Source organism: Diabrotica virgifera, chromosome 7, assembly GCF_917563875.1.
Source record: "Diabrotica virgifera virgifera chromosome 7, PGI_DIABVI_V3a".
Lineage (NCBI taxonomy): Eukaryota > Metazoa > Arthropoda > Insecta > Coleoptera > Chrysomelidae > Diabrotica > Diabrotica virgifera.
The window spans coordinates 81255157-81279991 of record NC_065449.1 but is presented as its reverse complement, the minus strand read 5'-3'; the positions used below and the strand labels follow the sequence as shown (position 1 = coordinate 81279991).

Below are 24835 nucleotides of genomic sequence, written 5' to 3'. Positions count from 1 at the left end.
TATTCGTGTTCAGCAACCCCAAAAACCTATAACTAATCCGTTTGCATTAACATATTACCAAAGACCCTCGAAACTCCAGGAGCCCCTTTCATTGACATTGGAAACCAGGTACTCCGGGAGTTGGTTCTGGTGGCATATTCGTGTTTAGCGACCGTAAAAAACCATCAGTAATTCATTGGCATCGATTAAATGCCGAAAACCGTCGAAACTCTAGAAGATGACGTCCCTTGCAGTGGCCCTGGCCACCACGTCCTCCAGAGGTCAATTCTGATGGCATATTCGTGTTTAGCGATCCCAAAAACCCATGAGTAATCTGTTTATATCAATTTAATGCTGAAAACCCTCTAAACTCCAGAAGATGACGTCCGTTGAAGGTCAAGGTCAAAGTAAAGGTCTCCATTGGATAGCCAGGAAAAAATACTAGACTACTAGTACTTTTCCTTGATCCAAACTTCTACATGTTGCCAGATAACCAGTAACTCAGGGAATTGGAATACCCAGTAAATGTTATAATATTCCGAGTTTGTGCCTCTATATCTTGAAAATATATCTCTATATCTTGTCAAGTTACGGAGACCTAGACAAAGAAGTGAGAAATCAAGTACAAAAAGCAAATAGATTGGCAGGATGCCTTAATAACACTATATGGTGAAACCGACATATTAACACTGAGATGAAGTCAAGCATTTATAAAGCCAGTGTAAGACCAATAATGACATATGCATCAGAAACAAGACCCGATACAGCCACAACACAAAGACTACTGGAAACGGCAGAGATGAGAGTACTGAGAAGAATTACAGGAAATACACTGAGAGATCGAAAGAGGAACGAAGATATTAGAAGACAATGTAACGTACAGTGTATAAACGAATGGACACTAAATAGAAAAAAAGAATGGAGCAACCATATAACCAGAATGGGGGAGACACGTGTGGTCAAAATAGCACGAGATAAATCACCAATCGGCAGAAGAAGTATCGGCCGACCGCGCAAAAGATGGAGCGACAACCTTCCATAGAGGTATCAATCCGCCAATGAACAAGCAGAATTGCTTATAAAGAGGAAGAAGAAGAAGAATATCTTGAAAATCCTTCATACGATTGAGTTGTGCAACTTTATCAGGATGCTTCAAAGAGTATTTTCCCAAAGTATGAACGAAATCTACTGGGACCTAATTTCCATAAAGTTTGTGCGGGTTAGATACTATCTTGTTTTATCTTGATACAAATTTACCCTCTGTGCTTATTCACTCTCTCCACAAATTTCGAGTAAAGTTCATGCTGGCATGTCCTTCTTCTTGATGTGCTTTCTGTGCCGAAGGTTGGTGATCATCATGACAATCTTTATCTTGTGTGCAACAACGCAGAAGAGCTGCACAGATGTTGTGTTCAACCAGATTATGAGATTCTTTTTCTTCCTGGACCTTGCCTTGCAAATATGCTTCCTTGCAGGATGACTTGTTTGTAGCCGGGCATACCATTAGCATATTGTGTCTGAAAAACTGTAGGTTTCGAAATTTGATTGTGTTCATTTCAGTATCTCTCTGTTCTTCGTTTGTTTGATCATTTTCTAAGGACCACCCAGATTTCAAATGCTTCCAATCTATTGCACATCTTTGTTCAAGGGCTACGATTCGACACATAAAACAGAACAGAGAAGACGTAACATTGCCGCATTCTTCCTAATGTACTCATTTGGTTGAAGTGGATCTAGCTTTTATTGTTTTGTTGCTTTTAATCTTTTTTATTCTAGCTTAATGCCTCAACAAATTTTATTGTTTTACTTATCTCCAGCGATTACGATTACCTGGAACCTACTCTTGTATTCTTTTAATATTCATTTTAATCATTATTTTTATACCCAATTATTGATATCTTCGACCTTACATGTACGTTACGTTCATATGCGTACATATGCGTTTGCTTTTTCCTGTGTAAGAGTACCTACCTTCCAAGCAATTCCTCAACCTTATTTATTTCGTTCGTTTCCAGTATGTAGTTTTTTAGTTTCGAATGCTTTTGGTCTAGTTTCTACATGATAAGTCTTATAATTGTCATCTAGATTCTTGGTTTGATCCCACATTTGGTTTTTCTTGCAACTATCTAATACTAGAGTCCCAAATACCTTATTTTTTAAGAGCTACTAGAGCCCCAAATATCTGATGTTTATTTGTAGAGTTATATTTAATTGCATTTAAACCAGACCCTTAAATTGTTCAACCATGACACTCTACTTCTTCCATCTTTTATATTTCACTGTATTATCAATCTTAGCATTTTATATCGCTATCCCCTCATTACCTACGTGTGTCCCAAATATTGTAAACTTTCTTATTTTTATTGTGTTTATTATTTCGTATTTTTTACCCATTTTTCGCAATACTTCAGTGTTAGTTTTCTTTTGTATCCATGCTATTCTAAGCATCCTTCTGTAACACCAAATTTCAAATGACTGTATAGCTTTTTTATGTGTTATTGCTTCAATGTCCAGCTTTCAATTCCATTTTGCAGTATCGAAAACACGTAGCATCTTAAAGCTTTTACTCTCAGTCCTAATCTAAGGTCTTTATTGCAAAGAATTGTTTTCATTTTTACAAACGCATTTCTTGTTTATCCTGAAATTGTCCCAAAGTATTGTCCCAAATAAAAAAAGTTTTTTTAATGAACCAAGAAAATACGAAAAAAAAACCACATAAACAATGATTCTGTGTTCTTTTGTGAGTTGTAAGGTATAAGTAAGTAAAACAGACATTTGAAATAGTAGGTACTTTAAAAATTCCTGCTTCTCATTATACCTATCCTTACTATAAAAACTTTATTTTTTATTTTTTTAACTTTATTTGTAATGCGAAATTGGGAATTCGCGATGTTAAGTCACAAATTAAAAAGGTACCTCGAAACTCCATGTCAACTATCTCTTCCTCTGACAACATTTACTCCGACAGAGGTTCGACAACAATTAAAAGTGCTAAATCCTCATAAAGCTCCTGGCTACGATTTGATAACAGGAGAATTACTTCAGAAGCTACCGAGAAAAGCAGTGGTGTAATTAACAGTAACAGAAATTAGCTCAAGTTATACTATTATTCCGAAACCTGGTAAGCCCGCAATACCAGCAAATTCATATCACCCTATAAGCCTACTCCCAATAATGTCGAAAGTATTAGAACGGCTGCTATTACATAAAATCGAGCAAGTTGTCCCTATAAACGAAATTATACCACAACACCAATTCGGATTTAGAGGTGAACACTCAACCATCCAACAATGCAACAGAATGTTTTGCGCTGGAGTGTTTATCGATATATTATAGGGTATGGCATCAATGTCTCCTCTATAAACTAAAATTATATCTAACAGACCAACATACTTTATTCTAAAATCGTATCTTCCTAACCGATACTTCCAAGTCAAAATTGAAGACAACTTCTCAAATTACCACATCATCCAATCTGGCGTACCACAGGGTAGCGTTCTCGGCCAATTTCTGTATCTGATATGTACAGCCAACGTTCCAACCAGAAATGATATCTTCTTAGCTACTTTTGCCGATGATACGGGAATCTTAGCAGTGGATGTCGACCCTAATGTAGCATCACAAAAAGTACAAAATCATTTAGGCCACTTACAAAACTGGCTCAAGCGATGGAAAATAAGTGTTAATGCCAGCAAATCAGTACAAATTACTTTTACAACCAGAAAATCTGCATGTCCTTAAGTTTTTATAAATAATACTCCGATTCCCATCAAACCAATTGTCAAATACTTGGGATTGCATCTGGATGAAAAACTCATATGGAAAACGCACATTAAAACTAAACGTAAACAATTAGATCTTAAACTAAAAAATATGAACTGACTATTTAACAAGAGGTCTCAGTTATCTCTTGAAAATAAACTGCTTCTGTACAAAGCTAAACTTATACCAGTTTGGTCATACGGAATAGAACTATGGGGTTGCAGTAAACCTTCAAATACGAAAATACTCCAAACATTCCAGTCCAAAATACTCCGTATGATAAGTAAAGCTCCATGGTATGTATCCAAATCCAACCAGACACTTCACAATGATCTGGGCATCCCACTAATCAAAGACTTAATCGTTCAGTAAAATATAAAAATCGCACCACTGACCACACCAATGAATTGATAAATAATTTATTCATCCAACCACTTGCTGAAAGAAGACTGAAGAGGTGAAGAGAATATGGCCAGAAGACCTACCACAATAATACCTACTTAGAGAATCGTCACTGGACGGTAATACCTAACTCACGTTAATTGACTTATACCATTTACTTATTACTTTGTATATACAGGGTGATTCATTAAGAATGTCCAATCTTTGAGATGTAGATTCTAGACCTCAAAATATTAAGATTTAACCCAAATCATTTAAATAAAATGTTGCTCGTTACTGAGTTACAGGGTGTTTTATTTAAAAATTTAATAACTATTTTTACCCAGGGCTTTAAAACAATTTGACATATCCTTGTCATACGTGGCAGAAAATATAGGTACTGTACATCCTACTAAATTATGATAAATAAACTTTTCTGGCTACTACCAGAGGCGTACGACAGGGGAAAGTGAATGAAATATTTCGATTTTCCAATACTTTTTATGTAAGTAATATACTCTTCATTCGTAACGTTAAAGTCATTAGTTTTCGAGATATTTGAAGTTGAAAATGAAACGGCATAGCTATTTTGATTAATGTATGTGCTTCTTCATTTGTAACTTTAAATATCTCGAAAACTAATGATTTTATCGGTACGGATGAAGAGTATATTATTTGCATAGAAAGAATTGGAGAATCTAAAAATTGCAATAAAATAGTAATTCCGCCAGTAACGTAGAATGTGGGAAGGGTCAACCATTCACTTTCCCCTGTCGTACGCATCTGGTACTAGCCAGAAAGTTTTATTTAACATATTTTAGTAGGTTGTACAGTGTCTACACTATCTGCTAAGTATGATAAGGATATGTCAAATACTTTTAAAATACTGGATACAAATAATTAATATTTATGTAATAGGGATGTTTGATTTAAAAATTATTTGTACCCAGTACTTTAAAAGTATTTGAAATTGCCGTATCATACTTGCCAAAAAGTGTAGGTACTGCACACCTTACTAATTTATGTTAAATAAACGTTTCTGGCTATTACCAGAGGCGTACAGGGGAAAATGAATGGTTGAACCTTCCCAAATTCTACGCTACTGATGGAATTGCCATTTCAGCATAATTTTTAGATTTTCCAATACTTTCTATGCAAATAATATACTTTTCATTCGTATCGATAAAATCATTAGTTTTCGAGATATTTGAAGTTGAAAATGAAACGGCATAGCTATTTTGATTAATGTATGTGCTTCTTCATTTGTAACTTTAAATATCTCGAAAACTAATGATTTTATCGGTACGGATGAAGAGTATATTATTTGCATAGAAAGAATTGGAGAATCTAAAAATTGCAATAAAATAGTAATTCCGCCAGTAACGTAGAATGTGGGAAGGGTCAACCATTCACTTTCCCCTGTCGTACGCATCTGGTACTAGCCAGAAAGTTTTATTTAACATATTTTAGTAGGTTGTACAGTGTCTACACTATCTGCTAAGTATGATAAGGATATGTCAAATACTTTTAAAATACTGGATACAAATAATTAATATTTATGTAATAGGGATGTTTGATTTAAAAATTATTTGTACCCAGTACTTTAAAAGTATTTGAAATTGCCGTATCATACTTGCCAAAAAGTGTAGGTACTGCACACCTTACTAATTTATGTTAAATAAACGTTTCTGGCTATTACCAGAGGCGTACAGGAGAAAATGAATGGTTGAACCTTCCCAAATTCTACGCTACTGATGGAATTGCCATTTCAGCATAATTTTTAGATTTTCCAATACTTTCTATGCAAATAATATACTTTTCATTCGTATCGATAAAATCATTAGTTTTCGAGATATTTGAAGTTAAAAATGAAGGGGCACAATACATTAATCAAAATAACTGTAAAGTTTCATTTTCAACTTCAAATATCTCGAAAACTAATGACCTTATCGTTACGAATGAAGAGTATATTTTTTCCATAGAAAGTATTGGAAAATCTAAATATTGTGCTAAAATAGCAATTTCGCCAGTGGCGTAGAATTTGGGAAGGGTAAACCATGCACTGTCCCCTGTCGTACGCCTCTGGTAGTAGCCAGAAACGTTTGTTTATCATAATTTAGTAGGATGTACGGCAACTACACTTTCTGCAAAGTATGACAAGGATATGTCAAATAGTTTTAAAGTACTCGGTAAAAATGGTTATTAAATTTTTAAATAGAACACCCTGTAACTCAGTAACGAGGAACATTTTATATAAGTGATTTGGGTTAAATCTTAATATTTTGAGGTCTAGAATCTACAACTCAGAGATTGGACATTCTTAATGAATCACCCTGTAGAGTAGATTGTAAAAATGCATGGTACAATAAAGTAAAACTTTATTGTACCATGGTAAAATGCAGTGTATCAAATAAAAAAAAAGTCACAATGACGACCTCTCGTGGATTTCGGCTAAACTAGTTTTTACGATGTTTTCAATGTCAAACTCTGAGCGCACATGCATTTGAAACATATAGGTAATATTCATTATTTATTTTTAAATGTTTTTTTACAAATATTAGATATACAACATCGACGCCAACTATCATTGAAAGGTGAAGATTCCATGTTAATCATTTTATATTGCCCAATAATTAATTTAAAACATATAAAAATAAATAATGAATATTACCTACTTGTTTCAAATGCATGTGCGCTCAGCGTTTGACATTGAAAACACCCTAAAAATTAGTTCAGCTGAAATCCATGAGAGGTCGTCGTTGTGACTTAACATCGCGAATACGCTACACAAAATTTTTATTATAGGCAACACTTTTAATACAGTTTCCCCCTCAAAATAAATTCTATCTGCTTACCATCTCTACATATTTTTTATAAGATATATTTTTAAAACAAGATACCTCTATACTATCTGTTGTTCCAGTGCTCGTTCCTTTCTCTGATTGAGAAAATTCTGTAGCTTGAGTTGCGGCATTAGAGGAAACCCTAGAAAAAAATTGGCGTCAACTAACTGTAAAATAAATTAAAAAGGTTACTTACTTTTTAACTTTCCACCTGGATTCAAAACCTACACATTCATTATGTTTTATTCCAAACATTTTTTACTACTTCAGCCTTCGCATTTAATCAATATTAAAACTGACTTCCTTTCAATTTTGAATACAAACAAACGCCAGATTAGTTAAAGCTCCCTCTGCATGGTTTTATCAAGTATCGATTATATTGTGTAATTCTAACAAAAAACCTTACCTTTTTGTCTTTTACGGCCTTTGATTGACATTACCTATTTCTAAATTATTTTTATTACCTATATTTTCATATAAAATTAATTAATCAAAGTACAGAATAAATAGTCCAGTAAATAATACCATACAGGGTGTTTCACTAATAACTGGAAATATTTTAACTGTAGATTCATGGGCTCAAAATATTGAGGTTTAACCCAAATCACCTATACTCTGGGCTAATTAGCAAAATACAAGGAAAAGTTATTTACCAGCAATTTTATTGCTGGAATCGAATCTTATGATTGTATATATTAATAATATTGGTATGCAAAGTCCGCAGATAGTGTGCTACTTTTTTAAAAACAAAATGGCGCCCCCAAATCGTGTTTTTTTCAATTTTTGCTCTAAACCTCCAAAGATTTTAACTTTACACCCAAAACACCCAAATAAAAATTCACCGTAATTCAATTCTGCATAGAGACGTGTTTTTCCCGATTTACTTCGACGAAAATTTTCCCCGGAAAATGCGGGTTTTTCCAACAAAATCTTTAACTTTCAACTAAAATTTTAGATAAGTAATTGTTTATCAATAATTAAATAACTTGGTAATATGAAAGCTCTTTCCGTATAGATTATTATAATTCCCAAAGCCAATGGAAATTGAATGAACAGTTTATAGTCGGAGAGATAGAAGCGGATTTTGTGCGTGATAAGTAATATGGAAAAACTATACGGGGATATGTTGAATTAGTTGTGTACATGACTTTCACCAACGGCCGGAAACCAGAGTTGGGGCCGAGGGTAGTTATAAGGGGTCAAAGTCGCGGATTTTATTATTTTTTTTTATGACGCTTATGATCGAGATAGTGCACCAAAATTTGGGAATAAGTAGGCCATGCCGTAACTAAGTAAAATCTCTAGGGGAGGAACGCTGCGAGGCCGACAAAGGGGTGGGGGTAGGGGTGAATATAAAAAATATAAAGGGTTTTTTGCGACGTTCGTGATTGAGATAGTAGACCAAAATTTGGGAACAAGTAGATCATGACATTACTAAGTAAAATCCCCAGAGCCGGAAACCAGAGTTGGGGATGAGGGTAGTTATAAGGGGTCAAAATCGCCGTTTTTATTATTTTTTTTTGTGACGCTCATGATCGAGAGAGTGGACCAAAATTTGGGAATAAGTAGGTCATGACGTAACTAAGTAAAATCTCCAGGAATGGCACTCTGCATGGCCGACAAAGGGGTGGGGCAAGGGTGAATACAAAAAATATAAGGGGTTTTTTTGCGACGTTCGTGATTGACAGAGTGCAACAAAATTTGGGAATAAGTAGACCATGACATAACTAAGTAAAATCCTCAGAGCCGGAAACCAGAGTTGGGCATGAGGGTAGTTATAAGGGGTCAAAATCGCCGTTTTTATTATTTTTTTTGTGACGCTCATGATCGAGATAGTGCACCAAAATTTGGGAATAAGTAGGTCATGAGGTAACTAAGTACAATCTCCAGGGGTGGAACGCTGCGTGGCCGATAAAGGTGTGGGGGTAGGTGTTAATATAAAAAATATAAGGGGTTTTTTGCGACGTGCTAGATTGAGATAGTGCACCAAAATTTGAGAATAAGTAGACCATGATTTAGCTAAGTAAAATCCCCAGAGCCGGAAACCAGAGTTGGGGATGAGGGTAGTTTTAAGGGGTCAAATTCGCAGTGTGTATTATTTTTTTGTGACCCGGCATAACATTTGTACCCCACGCAGCGTTCCGCCCCTGGAGATTTTACTTAGTAATGTCATGATCTACTTATTCTCAAATTTTGGTGCACTATCTCGATCACGAACGGCAAAAAAACCCCCATATATTTTTATACTCACCACTGCCTACCACCCCTTTGTACACCAAGCAGCGTTGCGCCCCTGAAGATTTTACTTAGTTACGTCATAATCTACTTACTCCCAAATTTTGGTGCACTATCTCCATCATGAGCGCCACAAAAAAAATAATAAAAACCGCGACTTTTACCACTTATAACTACCCTCGTCCGCCACTCTGGTTTCCTCCTCTGGGGATATTACTTAGTTATGTCATGGTCTACTTATGTCCAAATTTTGGTGCACTATCTCAATCACGAACGTCGCAAAAAACCCCTTACATTTTTTTATATTCACCCCTGCCCCACCCCTTTGTCGACCACGCAGCGTTCCACTCCTGGAGATTTTACTTAGTTACGTCATGACCTACTTATTCCCAAATTTTGGCGCGCTATCTCGATCATGAGCGTCACAAAAAAAAATAATTAAAACGGAACTTTGACCCCGTATAACTACCTTCCTTCACCACTCTGGTTTCCGGCTCTGGGGATTTTAATTCTTTATTTCATGGTCTACTTATACCCAAATTTTGGTGCACTATATTCATCCCTACCCCCACCCCTTTGTCGGCCACGCAGCGTTAAGCCCCTAGAGATTTTACTTAGGTAGGTCATGACCTACTAATTCCCAAATTTTGGTGAAAAAAATAAAAATCCGCGACTTTGACCCCTTATAACTACCCTCGGCCCCAACTCTGGTTTCCGGCCGTTGGTGAAAGTCATGTACACAACTAATTCAACATATCCCCGTATAGTTTTTCCATATTACTTATCACGCACAAAATCCGCTCCCAGCTCTTAGACTATTAGCAACAATTGAATTGTTAATTAAAAATTTACGGTCGCTATAATAACCACAATACTTATGATACATAAGAATAACGATGATTTTTATATTAAAAGACACTGTGCCTATCTAATGTACTTTACAGAATTGAAATTGGACTATTTAAGCGGCCTCAGGAATATTTTAAAATTATAAACAATTTTTTGGCTTATAAACAAATAGAATATGTCGGAAAATATTAAATTAAATTTAATTAAATTATGAAAACGGTATTGGAAAAAAAGCGGTAGGACGCTTCTTTTAAAAGAAAAAAACGTTTAATCGTGATGAGTGCTTCCTGAGATACAACCGGTCAAAGTTGACCGGCATTTACGGCAAAGATATAAACAATAGGATCATAATTTTTAAAACAACACCTTTTTATTTTTGTTCTCTTTCTGCACACTACTTTTCATATCTTTAAATACTTGTAACATATATTATTATAATCTATAATTAAAACTATCGAGATTACGAGTGAAAATTGCCAAAAATAGCAAAATTTCAATCAAAAATTAGGTTGGAGAAAATGTAATCTCAAAGTTCAAAATCGGTATACCTTAAAAAAATGCATTTTCTCGGCTTCCCATGGAGCAATTTTCTTCATTCTTTCTTTGTTCCCAAGTAACTCGAGTAGAGCTATCTAACTAACCCTTTATTAAATGTCAAAGTTGCTTTTGTTTTGTTATAATAGATTAATTTATTTATTATAACAAAAAATTTAATTTGTTTAAATAAAGATTGTTTAAATAATTATACAGCTTTCAAATGAGAATATTTATGTTTTTAACATTAAAAGGTACACTGTAATAAGTTTATCTAAAAAAGTCTACAACTGGAAAAAATATGTAGATTTCTTTTCTTATAAATAAATTAATCTATTATAACAAAACAAAAGCAACTTTGACATTTATTAATGAGTTAGTTAGATGGCTCTACTCGAGTTACTTGGGAACAAAAAAAGAATGAAGAAAATTGCTCCATGGGAAGCCGAGACAATGCATTCTTTTAACGTATACCGATTTTGAACTTTGAGATTACATTTTCTCCAACCTAATTTTTGATTGGAATTTTGCTATTTTTGGCAATTTTCACTCGTAATATCGATAATTTTTATTATATGTAATAATATATGTTACAAGTATTTTAAAGATATGAAAATTGGTGTGGAGAAAGAAAACAAAAATAAAAAGGTGATATGTCAAAAATTATGATACTATTGTTTATATCTTTGCCGTAAATGCCGGTCAACTTTGACCGATTGTATCTCAGGAACCACTCATTACAATTAAACGTTTTTCTTTTAAAAGAAGTGTCCTACCGCTGTTTTTCCATTACCGTTTTCACGATTTAATTTAATTTAATATTTCCCGAAATATTCTATTTGTTTATAAGCCAAAAAATTGTTAATAATTTTAAAATACTCCTGAGGCCGCTTAAATAGTCCAATTTCAATTCTGTAAAGTATATTAGATAGGCACAGTGTCTTTTAATATAAAACTCATAGTTATTCTTATGTGTCATAATTATTGTGGTTATTATAGCGACCGTAAATTTTTAATTGACAATTCAATTGTTGCTAAACTGTTTATTCAATTTCCATCGGCTTTGGGAATTATAACACAGGCCTACAGAAAAAAAAATTTGTTTTGGTGTCGTGAATATTTAAGCTGATTTTTACTATATTAGGGACGATAAATGGAAATATGGATTCCGTTTTTTTGTATCAGCTCTAGTTTATAGGTATGGCACATTCCGAAATTAGTAGTTTTAATATTTGAGATAATGAAGAATATGCTATTCAAAGGAACAATATACATTGTTAATTAAACTTTTTCCTCAGTATATTTGTTGTTCTCACTGTATTATGCCTTATTTGTGCAAGAAATAATACTTTAATGTCGTTACATTACTATTTTATAAGGAAATACAACAGCTTGGAAAGTATTTTTAAACTTTTAAAACTCCTCCATATTATTAAGCTAGGCCTAATGAAGCAATTCGTTAAGGCGCTTGATTCTAATGCTTTACCTACATAGGAAAGAAGCTGCCCCAGATAAGTACGGAAAAACTTAAAGCTGGAATCTTTGATATACCACAGATCAGATTTCTTACAAACGATACGGCTTTTGTGGGGACATTACGAAAAATTTTCTGCGAAATCACAAAAGTAAAAACTATGCTGAGCTGGTAAACCGTTTTCTGAATATCTTCCAATCATTTGGATATAATATGAGCATCAAAGTTCACTACTTCACAGCCACCTGAACCGTCTCCCTGAAAACTTAAGTGACACAAGTGAGGAACAAGGTAAGAGATTTCACCAAGACATAAAAACCATGGAGGACCGCTACCAAGGAAGATGGCAGATTTTTGCTGAAGTTTGAAGAGAGACTGTTTAAAAGTTCAATCCAGGAAATCACGTAAGCGAAGCTTTCGTTACGTCTAGTTTTTTTTTCTATTTTCTTAGTATTTTTGTCAAAAATAATTGTATATCTGTTTCATTGTACAAAGAGTTTTATTGTACCTAACAGTTAAATGGCTTAAAATAAACGTATTTTCTAATTGTGTGATTTTTACTTCAATTTAGTATATCCATATCAGCATATTCGTATTTTAATGCATAAAAGCTGGCATGACCTACGTTATCTTGAAAACTAGAGCTGATAGGGCCAAACTAAAGCTATATTCGGAATCAGCACCCCAAATATACCTAAAATCAGCTCTAAAAACTTTGGCACCAAAAACACTGTAGGCCTGTGTAATCTATACGAAAAGAGCTTTTATATTACCAAGTTATTTAATTATTGATAAACAATTACTTATCTAAAATTTTAGTTGAAAATTTAAGATTTTGTTGGAAAAAGCCGCATTTTCCGGGGAAAATTTTCGTCAAAGTAAATCGGGAAAAACACGTTTCTGTGCAGAATTTAACTACGGTGAATTTTTATTTGGATGTTTTGGGTGTAAAGTTAAAATCTTTGGCGTTATACGCTATGAGCTTTGCCGGTGTCGATCCTAGCGGATTACTAATTCAACTTTCACCGGTAATTTTTAAATTCATTATTTAATTGTAATCGCTTAATATTTACAACGCAAAAAAAGTAATTAAATTGTAATCGATTTTTTCAAGATTTTGCTAATCATTTTGACGTTCTATTGATGAAATATGAATTTCTTACTTCGGATACTTTCACAATTATCGTGTAGATGGCGCTAAGATTAATAGATTAATTTATAATTACATATTACGGAACATTAAAAAAACGTAAATTCAGTATTTAAAACGTAAGTATATTTAAGGTAAAAATATATACCACAGCTTTGACCAACTAATATTTTTTATAATTAATGTTTTTAATTTTAATTTTAAATTAATCACTTTGACATTTATGTCAAATTTACAGTAAACGTTTACAGACTTGTACGTACTCTACGTAAGAGCTCACAGCGTATAGAGCAAAAATTGAAAAAAAAACACGATTTGGGGGCGCCATTTGTTTATAAAAAAAAGTAGCACACTATCTGCTGCGGACTTTGCATACCTATAGAATTAATATATACAATCATAAGATTCGATTCCAGCAATAAAATTGCTGATAAATAACTTTTCCCAAAAATGGCCTATTCTTCGATAATCTGCCCAGACTACTAGTCAGAAAATGCTTCCTAAAGGAGCTAGAGCTTTTTAAACATGGCGTCTTGTATTTAGTTTTTTCAAATACATACCTCCATATCGCTCCTATTCAGAAAACCGAAAACTGGCACGGACGGTAAAACCGGTAGACGGAAGAAGAGGGCCAGGTCCAGTGGTTTAACAGATCCTCTGCATCCCATTTCCCAGCTGCCGTCAACAAAATTACTATAGCCAATTTGATAGCCAACGCTCGATAATCGAGCACGGCACATGAAGAAGAAGAAAACTGGTACGCTTATTTATCTTCCAGAGATAAATCGGTTCCATAAATTGCGAATTTATTGTACCGGTCATAGGCGTCCCTTTTTGACACTGGATTATTAAATTGTGAGGTATTCTAGGTATACGGTGTATTTTACCGACTTAAAGTAAGAGTAACTTTTAGTACTAAAATACCTCATAATTTAATAATCTAGTGTCAAAAATGCTTAAAAATTAAAGACACAAAAAATAAAGCGATAAAATAACCGTTGACCTACCCAAATCGGACGCAAATGACCGGTACTGGAAATTCGCAATTAATGAAATTGATTCATCTCTGAAAGATAATTAAACGCACCAGTTTCGGTTTTCTAAAGAGGTGTTTTTAAAGTTATACTTCTTTACGCGCGATATGAGGGTGCATTTTTATATGTTAAAACGTACGATCCGGGCGCATGCGCATTATAACTTTGTTCTGATTGGATGTTCAAATGACATGTCAAAAATTATCTAATATGGCAGCTGTAGCACAGCTGTGGTGTGGACGGTTGACGGTTTGGTTATGTATGGTTGTTGCGTTTTAAAATTTGTGGGAAGAGAAACAACAAAGGTTAGTTAACAGTTATACTGCCTTTTTGAAGTTATATTTCTTTAGGCGCGATTTCATTGAGGGTGAAATTTTAGTAATCTGCGCACACAGGCAGTATGGAGTTCGTTACTAAATGTTTTAATTTATGTATTTATCAGTCCAGAAAAGGTGTGGAAAGAATATATTAGTGTTTTTAAATATATTTTTCTACAAACGTGTTAAAAATGCAATTTATAGCACTCCATAGGAGCGTTAAAAATGCTACTTTAAAGCACCGGTGCTTTAAAAATTTTAAGGCACTGCAGTTAAAAGTGAATTGTCAAATTGTGAAACGTCAAAATATTTATATTTCATTTAGTAACATTAATAGATATTAATAATATCTATTTACGAATGTTTCTTCTAAAATTTAGGAATATATTAATTTTATAATACATTTAAGTATGTAGTAATTTTCTTTACAATTTTTACTTACCAATTTGTTTTGTTTATACCTAATATCGCCGTTGTCTAGCAAGTGTCTGCGTAGATTAGCGGTATGTGTATTTAGCTACGGACCTGTTAGTACTTGGATCGACTCCCACATAAGGAAATTTTTTTTGTTTATTATTAATGGTTATTGACATCTTAGACTATTATTATATGGACTTATAAATGATTAAAAATAATTAAAATAATTAATCGGGATGTTGCCCAACTATTTACCGGGTTGCAAATTTATAATAATTGCCTATTTCAAAATGCACTTTTGAAATGAATTTTTCTTATGCACAAATGCAATTTCAGATTTCTTATTCATTACAATAGTTCACAAAATTTTCTGACATTCTCACGAATCCAACGCACCAAACTGCATTAAAATCCGTCTTACTGCGCCAAAAATCGAGAATAAGGCCTTTTTTGTGCTTCAATGCCTCGAGATTTGTGTTAATTCGGCCAGAGATCGAGAGGTCGTGAGTTCGAATCCAGTGCAATCCTATACTTTTTTTTTATTTTTTTGAAAGCGGTAAGCACAAAATTAGTTTGGTGTTTAAAAAAAATTAAAACAAACTGTTTAAAGTATTTTTATTTTTAAGAAATCATATAATAGAAGTATAACTTCTTACGTGCGTACAAAGTACACACACATTCTTTTTTTTTTTTAATGTTTCAAATTCAAAAGCGAAAAATTTTCAAATCGATTTTTCGAGAAAACGGTGTATCATACCGACTTAAAGCAAGAATACCTTTTAGTACTAGAATACCTCACAATTTAATAATACAGTATCAAAAATGCTTAAAAATTAAAGACAAATAGTTATGCGATAAAATAACCGTTATCCTACCCAAAAGGGAAGCCTATGACCAGTACTATAAATTCGCACTTTATGGAATCGATTTATAGTCTAAGAGCTAGTGAACCCTCCGACTAACGGTCGTCCTGTAAGGCTAGAAATTTGTCTAGTGATAATTCATAGCACACTAAGGCTAAAAACCATGACCTGGCAGGCATCAGCGGTGCACGTGTATCTACCAGGTGAATGGAAAAGTGCAAATTTAGGGGATAAAATAAACTTTCTCCTGTAAGGTTTAAATTTAAGTAGGTGTTTGAGTAAGTCATTTAGAAGAAATGTGTACAATGACCGGCGATTCTGAAGAGCATAAGACCTTGCCAGGCGAGGGGAAAGATTATGGGTTTTCCTAAAATTATTCTTTTTGCATCGAACAAATTTTTTTTAGGTTTTTTGAATCATTCCAAACAAAAAAGGTCTTTCGTGATTTTTCTCTTAAGTTAATAGTTTTTGTTATATAAGCGATTGAAAATTGTGAAAATTGCGGAATCGGTCATTTTTAACCCTAAATCGGACATTTACCTAAAAATTTCAATGTTGCCAAGGTACGTAGATATTCTTTAAACATTGATGAAATCCCGAAGAGTTTTTTGCAATAAAATATCGAAAACTCCTTTGTTTTTTTAATTGTTAATCAAGCGGGCACGACACTGTAGTATAAGTGAGGACGTTTGAGTTTGCATAAATTCATTACCTCGAGAATGGGCAAATTTCAAGAGAAATCCGCAGACAGGTCGATTTTTATTTTTTAATTAGGACTTTTCGGCATATATATAATACTAGTGACGTCATCCATCTGGGCGTGATGACGTAATCGATGATTTTTTTAAATAAGAGTAGGGGTTGTGTGATAGCTCATTTGAAAGGTTATTTAATTCTCTATTTAGTAATATAAACATTAACATAATTATTTATACAGGGTGTACAAAAAAATTTTTCTTCTATTTGTCAAATTTAATCAGAGTTAATTTAATAAAAAATTTTTTTTGTACACCCTGTATAAACAATTATGTTAATATTTATATTTGTGAATAGAGAATTGAATAACCTTTTAAATGAGCTATCACACAACTCCTACTCTCATTTAAGAAACTCATCGATTACGTCATCACGCTCAGATGGATGACGTCACTAGTATTATACATATGCCAAAAAGTCCTAATTTAAAAATAAGAATCGACCGGTCTGAGGATTTCTCTTGAACTTTGCCCATTCTCGAGATAATGAATTTATGCCAACTCAAACGTCCTCACTTATACCATACCACAGTATATAGAGGTTCCACAGTAAAATCACTCTTCTGTCGGCGCTTTGATCTCAGGAAGCAATACCGGCAGTACGCAATTGGTAATTCACCAGTGGTGGATGTGGGTTTTCCCTGTTAAAAGCCGTACGTTTCTATGCGAATAGCAATGCGAGAGTGGGGCAAAAGCGACTGCCAACATTGCGCGGTCGCCATGCGCGACTACAGATTTTACTTCCAATTTTTCGGAGAGTGGTTCTACTGTCCCTCTTTATACTGTGCTTATACTACAGTGTCGCGCCCGCTTGATTAGCAATTAAAAAACAAAGGGGTTTCCGATATCGTATTGCAAAAAAAACTCTTTGGGATTTCATCAATCAATGTTTAAAGAATATCTACCTACCTTGGCAACTTTGAAATTTTTAGATAAATGTCCGATTTAAGGTTAAAAATGGCCGATTTCGCAATTTTCAAAATTTTCAATTGCTTATATAACAAAAAATATTAACTTAAGAGAAAAATCACTAAAGACCTTTTCTGTTTGGAATGATTCAAAAAACTTAAAAAAAAATTTGTTCGATGCAAAAAAAATAATTTTAGGAAAAACCCCTAATCTTTCCCCTCGCCTGGCAAGGTCTTATGCTCTTCAGAATCGCCTGTCATTGTACACATTTCTTCTAAATGACTTACTCAAACACATACTTAAATTTAAACCTTACAGGAGAAAGTTTATTTTACCCCCTAAATTTGCACTTTTCCATTCACCTGGTAGATACACGTGCACCGCTGATGCTTGCCAGGTCATGGTTTTTAGCCTTGGTGTGCTATGAATTATCACTAGAAAAATTTCTAGCCTTACAGGACGACCGTTAGTCGAAGGGTTCACTAGCTCTTTGGAAGATAAATACGCGTACCAGTTTCCGTTGTTCTAAATAGTGTTTTGGAGGTATTTAAAAAAACTAATTACAAAACTCTAGCTCCTTAGGAGAACATTTTCGGACTAGGTGATTTGGGTTAAACCGTAATATTTTGAGCCCAGGAATCTACAGTTAAAATATTTCCAATTATTAATGAAACGCCCTGTATAGTTAAACATTAAAAAGTATGGTCAGTTTTTAATGTATTTTTTGCTGCTGATTACGAATTTCGAGGGAGAGTTTCGATCCAGTGGTCAAACAAGTAGACCATTAGTTATGTTTAAAATAAGAAAGCTAAAAGGAACTACAATGTTAACGGGGTTTTATTGTTTCATATGATCAGTGGACCTCTAGATATGAGAAATAGGCGGAGTGCTACCATTTAAAGGGGTGCATTTTTGAGAAAGGGGTGAATTAGTCCCTAGGCACAAGGTGCATTAGAGTGAGTTCTTTGGAACACTTTAGGAACAAACACGTCTACAGAAAAATTGTTCCAGGTTAAATTTACTATCGAAATATCACCTTTTAAAGCCAAAAATATTTTTATTATGGTAGGGGAGCAAAGTATGCTAAATGTGCAGTCACTCGAGCGCTTTGGGGACCTATTGGGTTATGATTATTAGGTCCTAAAACCAAAAAAAGTTAAGTAAAATTTTCCATTTTAGCGGGCGCTTGCCATTTTTTAATTTAATTTTCCATTTCCATTAATGGTTTTTTCCGATTATAGCGCCATCTATCCATAATTCGAAAAAAGGTTTCGAATAAAAGTTGCTTATTTTTATGCAGATAATCCAAATCTGCAATAAAAAATGGGGGTTCCCATTTAATATTTTAAAGTAACCCCCCACCCTACCTCCGTGAGGGGTCGCGTTTGGTACCATTCGATATATTTTTCAAAAATATTAAATAAGTGTATTTTGCAGTTTTTCGATCTGATGTTTATTTTGCTAAATATCGCGGGATTTGTATTTAAAATTTTAAATTTACCCCCCACCCCTCTCTGTGAGGAGTCATGTTTGGTATCTTTCGATAGATTTTTGAAAAATATTGAACATGCAGTTTTTAGTTTTTCGATCTGACGTTCATTTCGCGAAATATTCGCTTTTTTCTTGTGAAACTTTGTGACTCACCAATTTACTTACGCCCCGCTCAAATCGTCAGATTTTTTAAATATACACTGTTTTGCATGTACTTAACTTACCTTATCTTAATCTGACAATTTCGAGTATTTTTAAGGATAGATTTTTATTTTCGGGCCCCCCTAAACGAACTCCCCTGTGTTAAGAGCCAATATATGGCAAAGGTACATCTGCAGGGTACCACGTTTCTCCCCATATGATAATCTGACGCGCTCGAGTAACTGCAAAAATCCCCGCTTGGGCTCCCCTACCTTTGTCATTACAAAAATATAAAATATTAAAAAACACGAAAGAAAGTAATTTAGTTTTTTGCCCCATAACTTTTTTCTACGGGGATTTAGGTATAGGTATTACTTCACAGAAAATAAACTACTATCCTTCCTCTTTAAAATGACGTTTGGTAGAAACCTTAACGATTTATAATTATCGAAATATAATTTTTCAAAGTTAGACAATCACAGCATTTTTGGGTCATTTTCCCTATTATTTCGCAAACATTGTTCTGTAACTTCTTTCTACGCAGTTTTAAGTATTGGGTCCGTGCAAGTTCGGAACCTGGTTTCATAGCTCTGCAACATTTTTAGCACTTTTAATTATATTGGCCAATTATATTAGTCCTGGTTATTGGATAATTGTCAAGGCCATAACCCAAAAAAATAATAAGAAGATAAAGTAAGCTTCAGGTTATGTTATTAAAACGTAAACATTGTAGGTATGTAGTAAATAAAATTAATTATTAAAATGCAGTATCAATATAATTGCATATCATATCAATATTGTCGAGCAACATATAATTTTTACAATTTATAACATAGCATTTGCGAAATCCCATTTTCTTCAATGACAGAAATATACGTCAATTTGACAATATGAAATATTTAAGAAATATGTTAGAAAGTTGCAAGGTTTCTCCGCGACTCGCGTACGATCGTTCCTCGTATCCCCTCCAAGTACTTGCACACACCTCCAAGTACAATGATGATTACATAGAAGGTTATATGACCCTTTTTAAGCAAGATATGATATGAAATTTTATACTTTTAACTATTTTTGATATTATGTTTTGCGATTATTTTTTAATTTCTCATTATAACGTTTTTTCTTCTACATTTAGGTATATACATTGTTGAATACAAAAGAAAGCTTATTTTCTGTACTCTAAAAAGATATGGTTTTTCAAAATGTGACATATACACATATACAATATATCGCACTAAGTTGGAACCATAGGGAAAACTTTTTTATTATTAATTTTATGAAAAAAAAATTATTCTTCATAAAATGCTCTGTATAGCCTAAAGCTCAAGATGCAATCATCAAATATCAAATGTTATCAAAAGTATACGAGGTAAATGTTGTTCTGAAGCTATCTTCTTGTGGCATATTTGTAATTAACTATTTTTAATGGGAAATAAGCCACAATTTTACTAAAAAAATATTTTATTAACGTTTCGACGTCCAAATCGGATGCCGTTGTCGTTGTCAAAATACAAAAAATATCAATATTTTTTATTAATATTAGTATTTTGACAACGGCATCCGATTTAGACGTCGAAACGTTAATAAAATCCTTTTTTAGTAAAATTGTGGCTTATTTCCCATTAAAAGTAGTTATATACGAGGTAAAAATATGAATTTAGCTCATGCATAAAGTACTTTTATATTTCACAATATGGAAAAGTGTTATAAAGAAAAGTTATTTGGAATTAAAAATTATGTCTTAATATGCAATTTAATTCATCTAATTGAAAAAAAAATTTCGAAATTTTTCTCAAAGTAGGTATACCCGTGGATATCCAGGATATCTTGTTTAAAAATAGTCCTAGAATTTTTTACAATATGTACACCATTTTAAACTAAAGACAACAAGATTTCTTTTTATTCCACTATACTAAATGTACAAGAAAAAAAGTTATAATGAGAAATTTAAAAAATAATCGTAAAAAACCAAAAATCGCTAAAAGTATAAAATTTTGAAAAACAATAACTTGCTTCAAAAATAGTCGTACAACCTTATACAATAGACAATTTTATTGGTAGTTGACTTCTATTCCTACTAAATGTACTATTGCATATATCTACAAATGCGTAGAAAAAAGTTACAGAACCATGTTTGCGAAATAATGGGGAAAATGGCCCAAAAATGCTGTGAGCGGCGAACTTTGAAAAATCCTGTTTCGGAAACTTTAAATCCTAGAGACTTCTACCAAACGTCATTTTAAAGAGGAAGGATGGAAGTTTTTTGTTTCTTTGAAGCAATGCCCCGTGGAAAAAAGTTATGTGGCAAAAAACACAATTACTTTCTTTCGTGTTTTTTTTTTGCCTTTTTTTCGGTGTAAAAGGTGTAAATTTCGATAGTAAATTTAATCTGTAACAATTTTTCTGTAGACGTGTTTGTACAAAAAGTGCATAGAACTCACCTTAATGCACCCTGTGCCTAGGAACTAATTCACCCCTTTCTTAAAAACGCACCCCTTTAAATGGAAGCGTTCCGCGGTGTTTTCATATTTAGAGGTCCATTGACCATATTAAACAATAAAACCCCGTTAACGTTGTAGTTACTTTCTATAGTACATTTATCAATAGCCTAACTAAAGTGTTATAAACAATTTAAGTGTTTATAAGGCTCTAGTGCCTAAACTAAAAGAGATAATTTTTTTCAAATAAAATTTGTTCCGTAATAAAAAAACAAAGGAAATGGCGTTTACTAAACTTAAATCCAATAATGAGAATTCGAGATATTGTGAAATTAATGCAAAATTTCAAAGCTTCTTCAATCATAACTCTGCTTTGAAGCATGCAAATGAGCACAAAGTCTCATTTTAGAGCTTAATTTATAGACAAAATTACTTGATCTTTATTTGTATTAAAGTTGGGGCAAGTGAATACTTGTATTTTGTTCTATTTTATTTTATTTAATTGTTCCTTTTAATAAAAAAGTGTAATATCGACTGTGAGTTAAAAAAATTATTCGAAAAAAGTTTTTCGAAAACTAATGATTTTTTTGTTGCAGGCTGTAATGGTTCGTAAATGTATTCGAAAGAAACCTCCAACATGCTATACCCAGGATTAGGTGGATTCGGCAGTAGTAGCAGTAAGAAGCAACGTGATGATGCTATGTCGAGCATCAAAACATTATTGCATACCTAAATCTACTATACATAAAAGAGTTCTTGGAAAAAAGGGGATTTAAAAGTGATACTAGGGGAAGGCCTAAAGCGATACCTCGAGAAATTCAGGCCAAAATAGAAGCTAATGTGAAGGCTATGGCAAAGTGATTTGGTCTTTCAAAAAACGAACTTCTTTCGGCTATTGGACAGTACGTTAACAAAATGAATCAGGGATACTGAATGGATAACCGAACCATGAGAATATTTTGCTACGCAGATGATGCTATCTTAATAGCCGAAAACGAAGATGACTTACAACACTTACTACAAAAATTGAAAATTACCGCCGAAGACTATAACCTGGGACTATCAACAGAGACAACCCAATCGATGGTAATATCCAAGAACCCAATAATGTAAATTAGCAATGGACTACCATATAATCGAACAGGTAATGGATTGTAGATACCTGGGTGTGGAAATATCTAGCGACAGGCATCTGTGATAAGAAACAAAACAGCAGGCAACGATAGCAGCGAGAATATCTAGTTTACTGAGGTATATAATCTGGCGAAAAAAATATATGAGCAGAGAAAACAAAATCCGCATTTACGACATGTGTTAGACCCATACTGACATACGCAGCTGAGACAAGGGCCGAGACAACAAAGACCAAACAAATAATGAGAACAACAGAGATGAAAACCCTAAGATCCATAAGAGGTATCACCCTCAGAGAAAGGATACGAAACGAAGACACATTGAGAGAGCTAGGCGTTCAAGATGTAATGAGATGGACAAGAGCACGACGACGCATGTGGAGAGACCACGTAGATCGGATGGACCCTGAACGTATGGCGAAATGGGCGAAGACACAGAAGCCCAACACCAAGCAACCCATAGGAAGACCCCAAAAAAACGATGGTACGAGTGGCTAAACAATTTGAATTGTTGAACAATTAACAACATTGACGATTTGTTGAATGGAAGTTTCCAATTTCTCTTTCGTTTCAAGCAATCGTTTCAAAATAAATTTTTTCAGCAGCAACTTTCATTTATAAAGTCAAAAATTCTGCAAACTCTAAAATAAGTGAAGTCACAAAGAAATGCCCATTTTTCAATATTACATCATCATCATTATCTTGGCCTTATCCCTATGCGGGGTCGGCTTCCCTAATTTCATTTCTCCCCACAATTCTCTCTTGGGTCTTATCAATGTTAATACCCTTTACCAACATGTCCTGCCTTATCGTCTCCCGCAGGTCTTCTTTGGTCTTCCACTCCTACTTCTTCCAGGAATCTGCACTTCAGCTATTCTTCGTATTGGGTGATTAACGTGTCGACGTTGAACATGACCAAACCATCTCAACCTATGTTCTCTCATTTTGGCATCAATTGGTGCCACACATAGACTTCCCCTAATATACTCATTTTTAATTTTATCCTCTTTTGTCACTCCACTCATCCATCTAAGCATTCTCATTTCCGCCACATGCATTCGTTGTTCCTCTTTCTTTTTCACTGCTCAACATTCAGTTCCGTACATCATAGCCGGCCTTATGGCTGTTTTATAGAATTTTTCCTTCAATTTCATTGGAATTTTCCTGTCACACAGCACACCACTCGCTTCCTTCCACTTCATCCATCCAGCCCTAATTCTACTGCATAAATCTCCATCTATGTAATACCTATGTAATACTCTGTAATACCGATCCCAAGTACTTAAAACTATTGCCTTTTACAATCAGCTCACCATCCAAAGATACCATTTTATTTGTAGTAACTCCATCTTTAAATGAGCATTCCAAATACTCTGTCTTTGTCCTACTAAGTTTTAAACCTTTTTCCTCGAGAGCTTGTCTCCACTGTTCCAGTTTTTGTTCTAAGTCTCTTTCTCTTTCATATTTCCTACTAACACGACATCATCAGCATACATTAAGCACCATGGAATGTTACCCTGTAGTTTCACTGTTATCTGGTCCAAAACTAATGAGAATAAATACGGACTAAGCACCGAGCATTGGTGCAATCCTACTTTCACATGAAATTTATCAGTCTCTCCCACACCTGTCACTAACACTAGTCGTTACTCCCTCACACATATCCCTCACAATCTTTACATATTCACCAGGGACTCCTTTTTTATTGAGTGCCCACCACAGAATCTCTCGAGGAACTCTATCATATGCTTTTTCAAGATCAATGAATACCATATGAGCGTTTGTTTCTTTACTCCTGTATTTTTCCATCAACTGCCTTATAATGAAAATTGCATCTGTTGTTGATCTGCCCTGCATAAAGCCTAATTGATTCTCGGATATTTCGGTCTCTTCACGTATCCGTCTATCAATTACTTTTCTCTTTCCCTTATTTTCATGGTGTGGCTAAGCAGTTTTATAGCCCTGTAGTTTGTACATTGTTGTATATCTCCTTTGTTTTTGTAGACAGGTACTAGTATACTGCTTCTCCATTCATCTGGCATTTGTCCAACTTCCATAATTCTATTAAATAAACCTGCTAGCCACCTTGTTCCTGTCTCTCCCAATGCTCTCCATAGTTTCCCAGCAATA

General features: G+C 33.9%; 1 protein-coding gene across 1 annotated transcript in view; it reads right to left on the bottom strand.

Moving 5' to 3' along the window:
* LOC126888205 (cytoplasmic dynein 2 intermediate chain 2-like) overlaps positions 1 to 7397 on the bottom strand; it is a 72790-nt gene extending 65393 nt beyond the window's left edge. Inside the window, exons 1-2 of the mRNA XM_050656259.1 lie at positions 7162 to 7397; positions 7023 to 7107 (exon numbers count right to left, since the gene is read on the bottom strand). Of these exons, the coding sequence (XP_050512216.1) occupies positions 7023 to 7107; positions 7162 to 7220 (144 nt within the window). The 5' untranslated portion in view covers positions 7221 to 7397. The remainder of the gene's footprint in view (positions 1 to 7022; positions 7108 to 7161) is intronic.
* Between the last annotated feature and the right edge of the window lie 17438 nt (positions 7398 to 24835).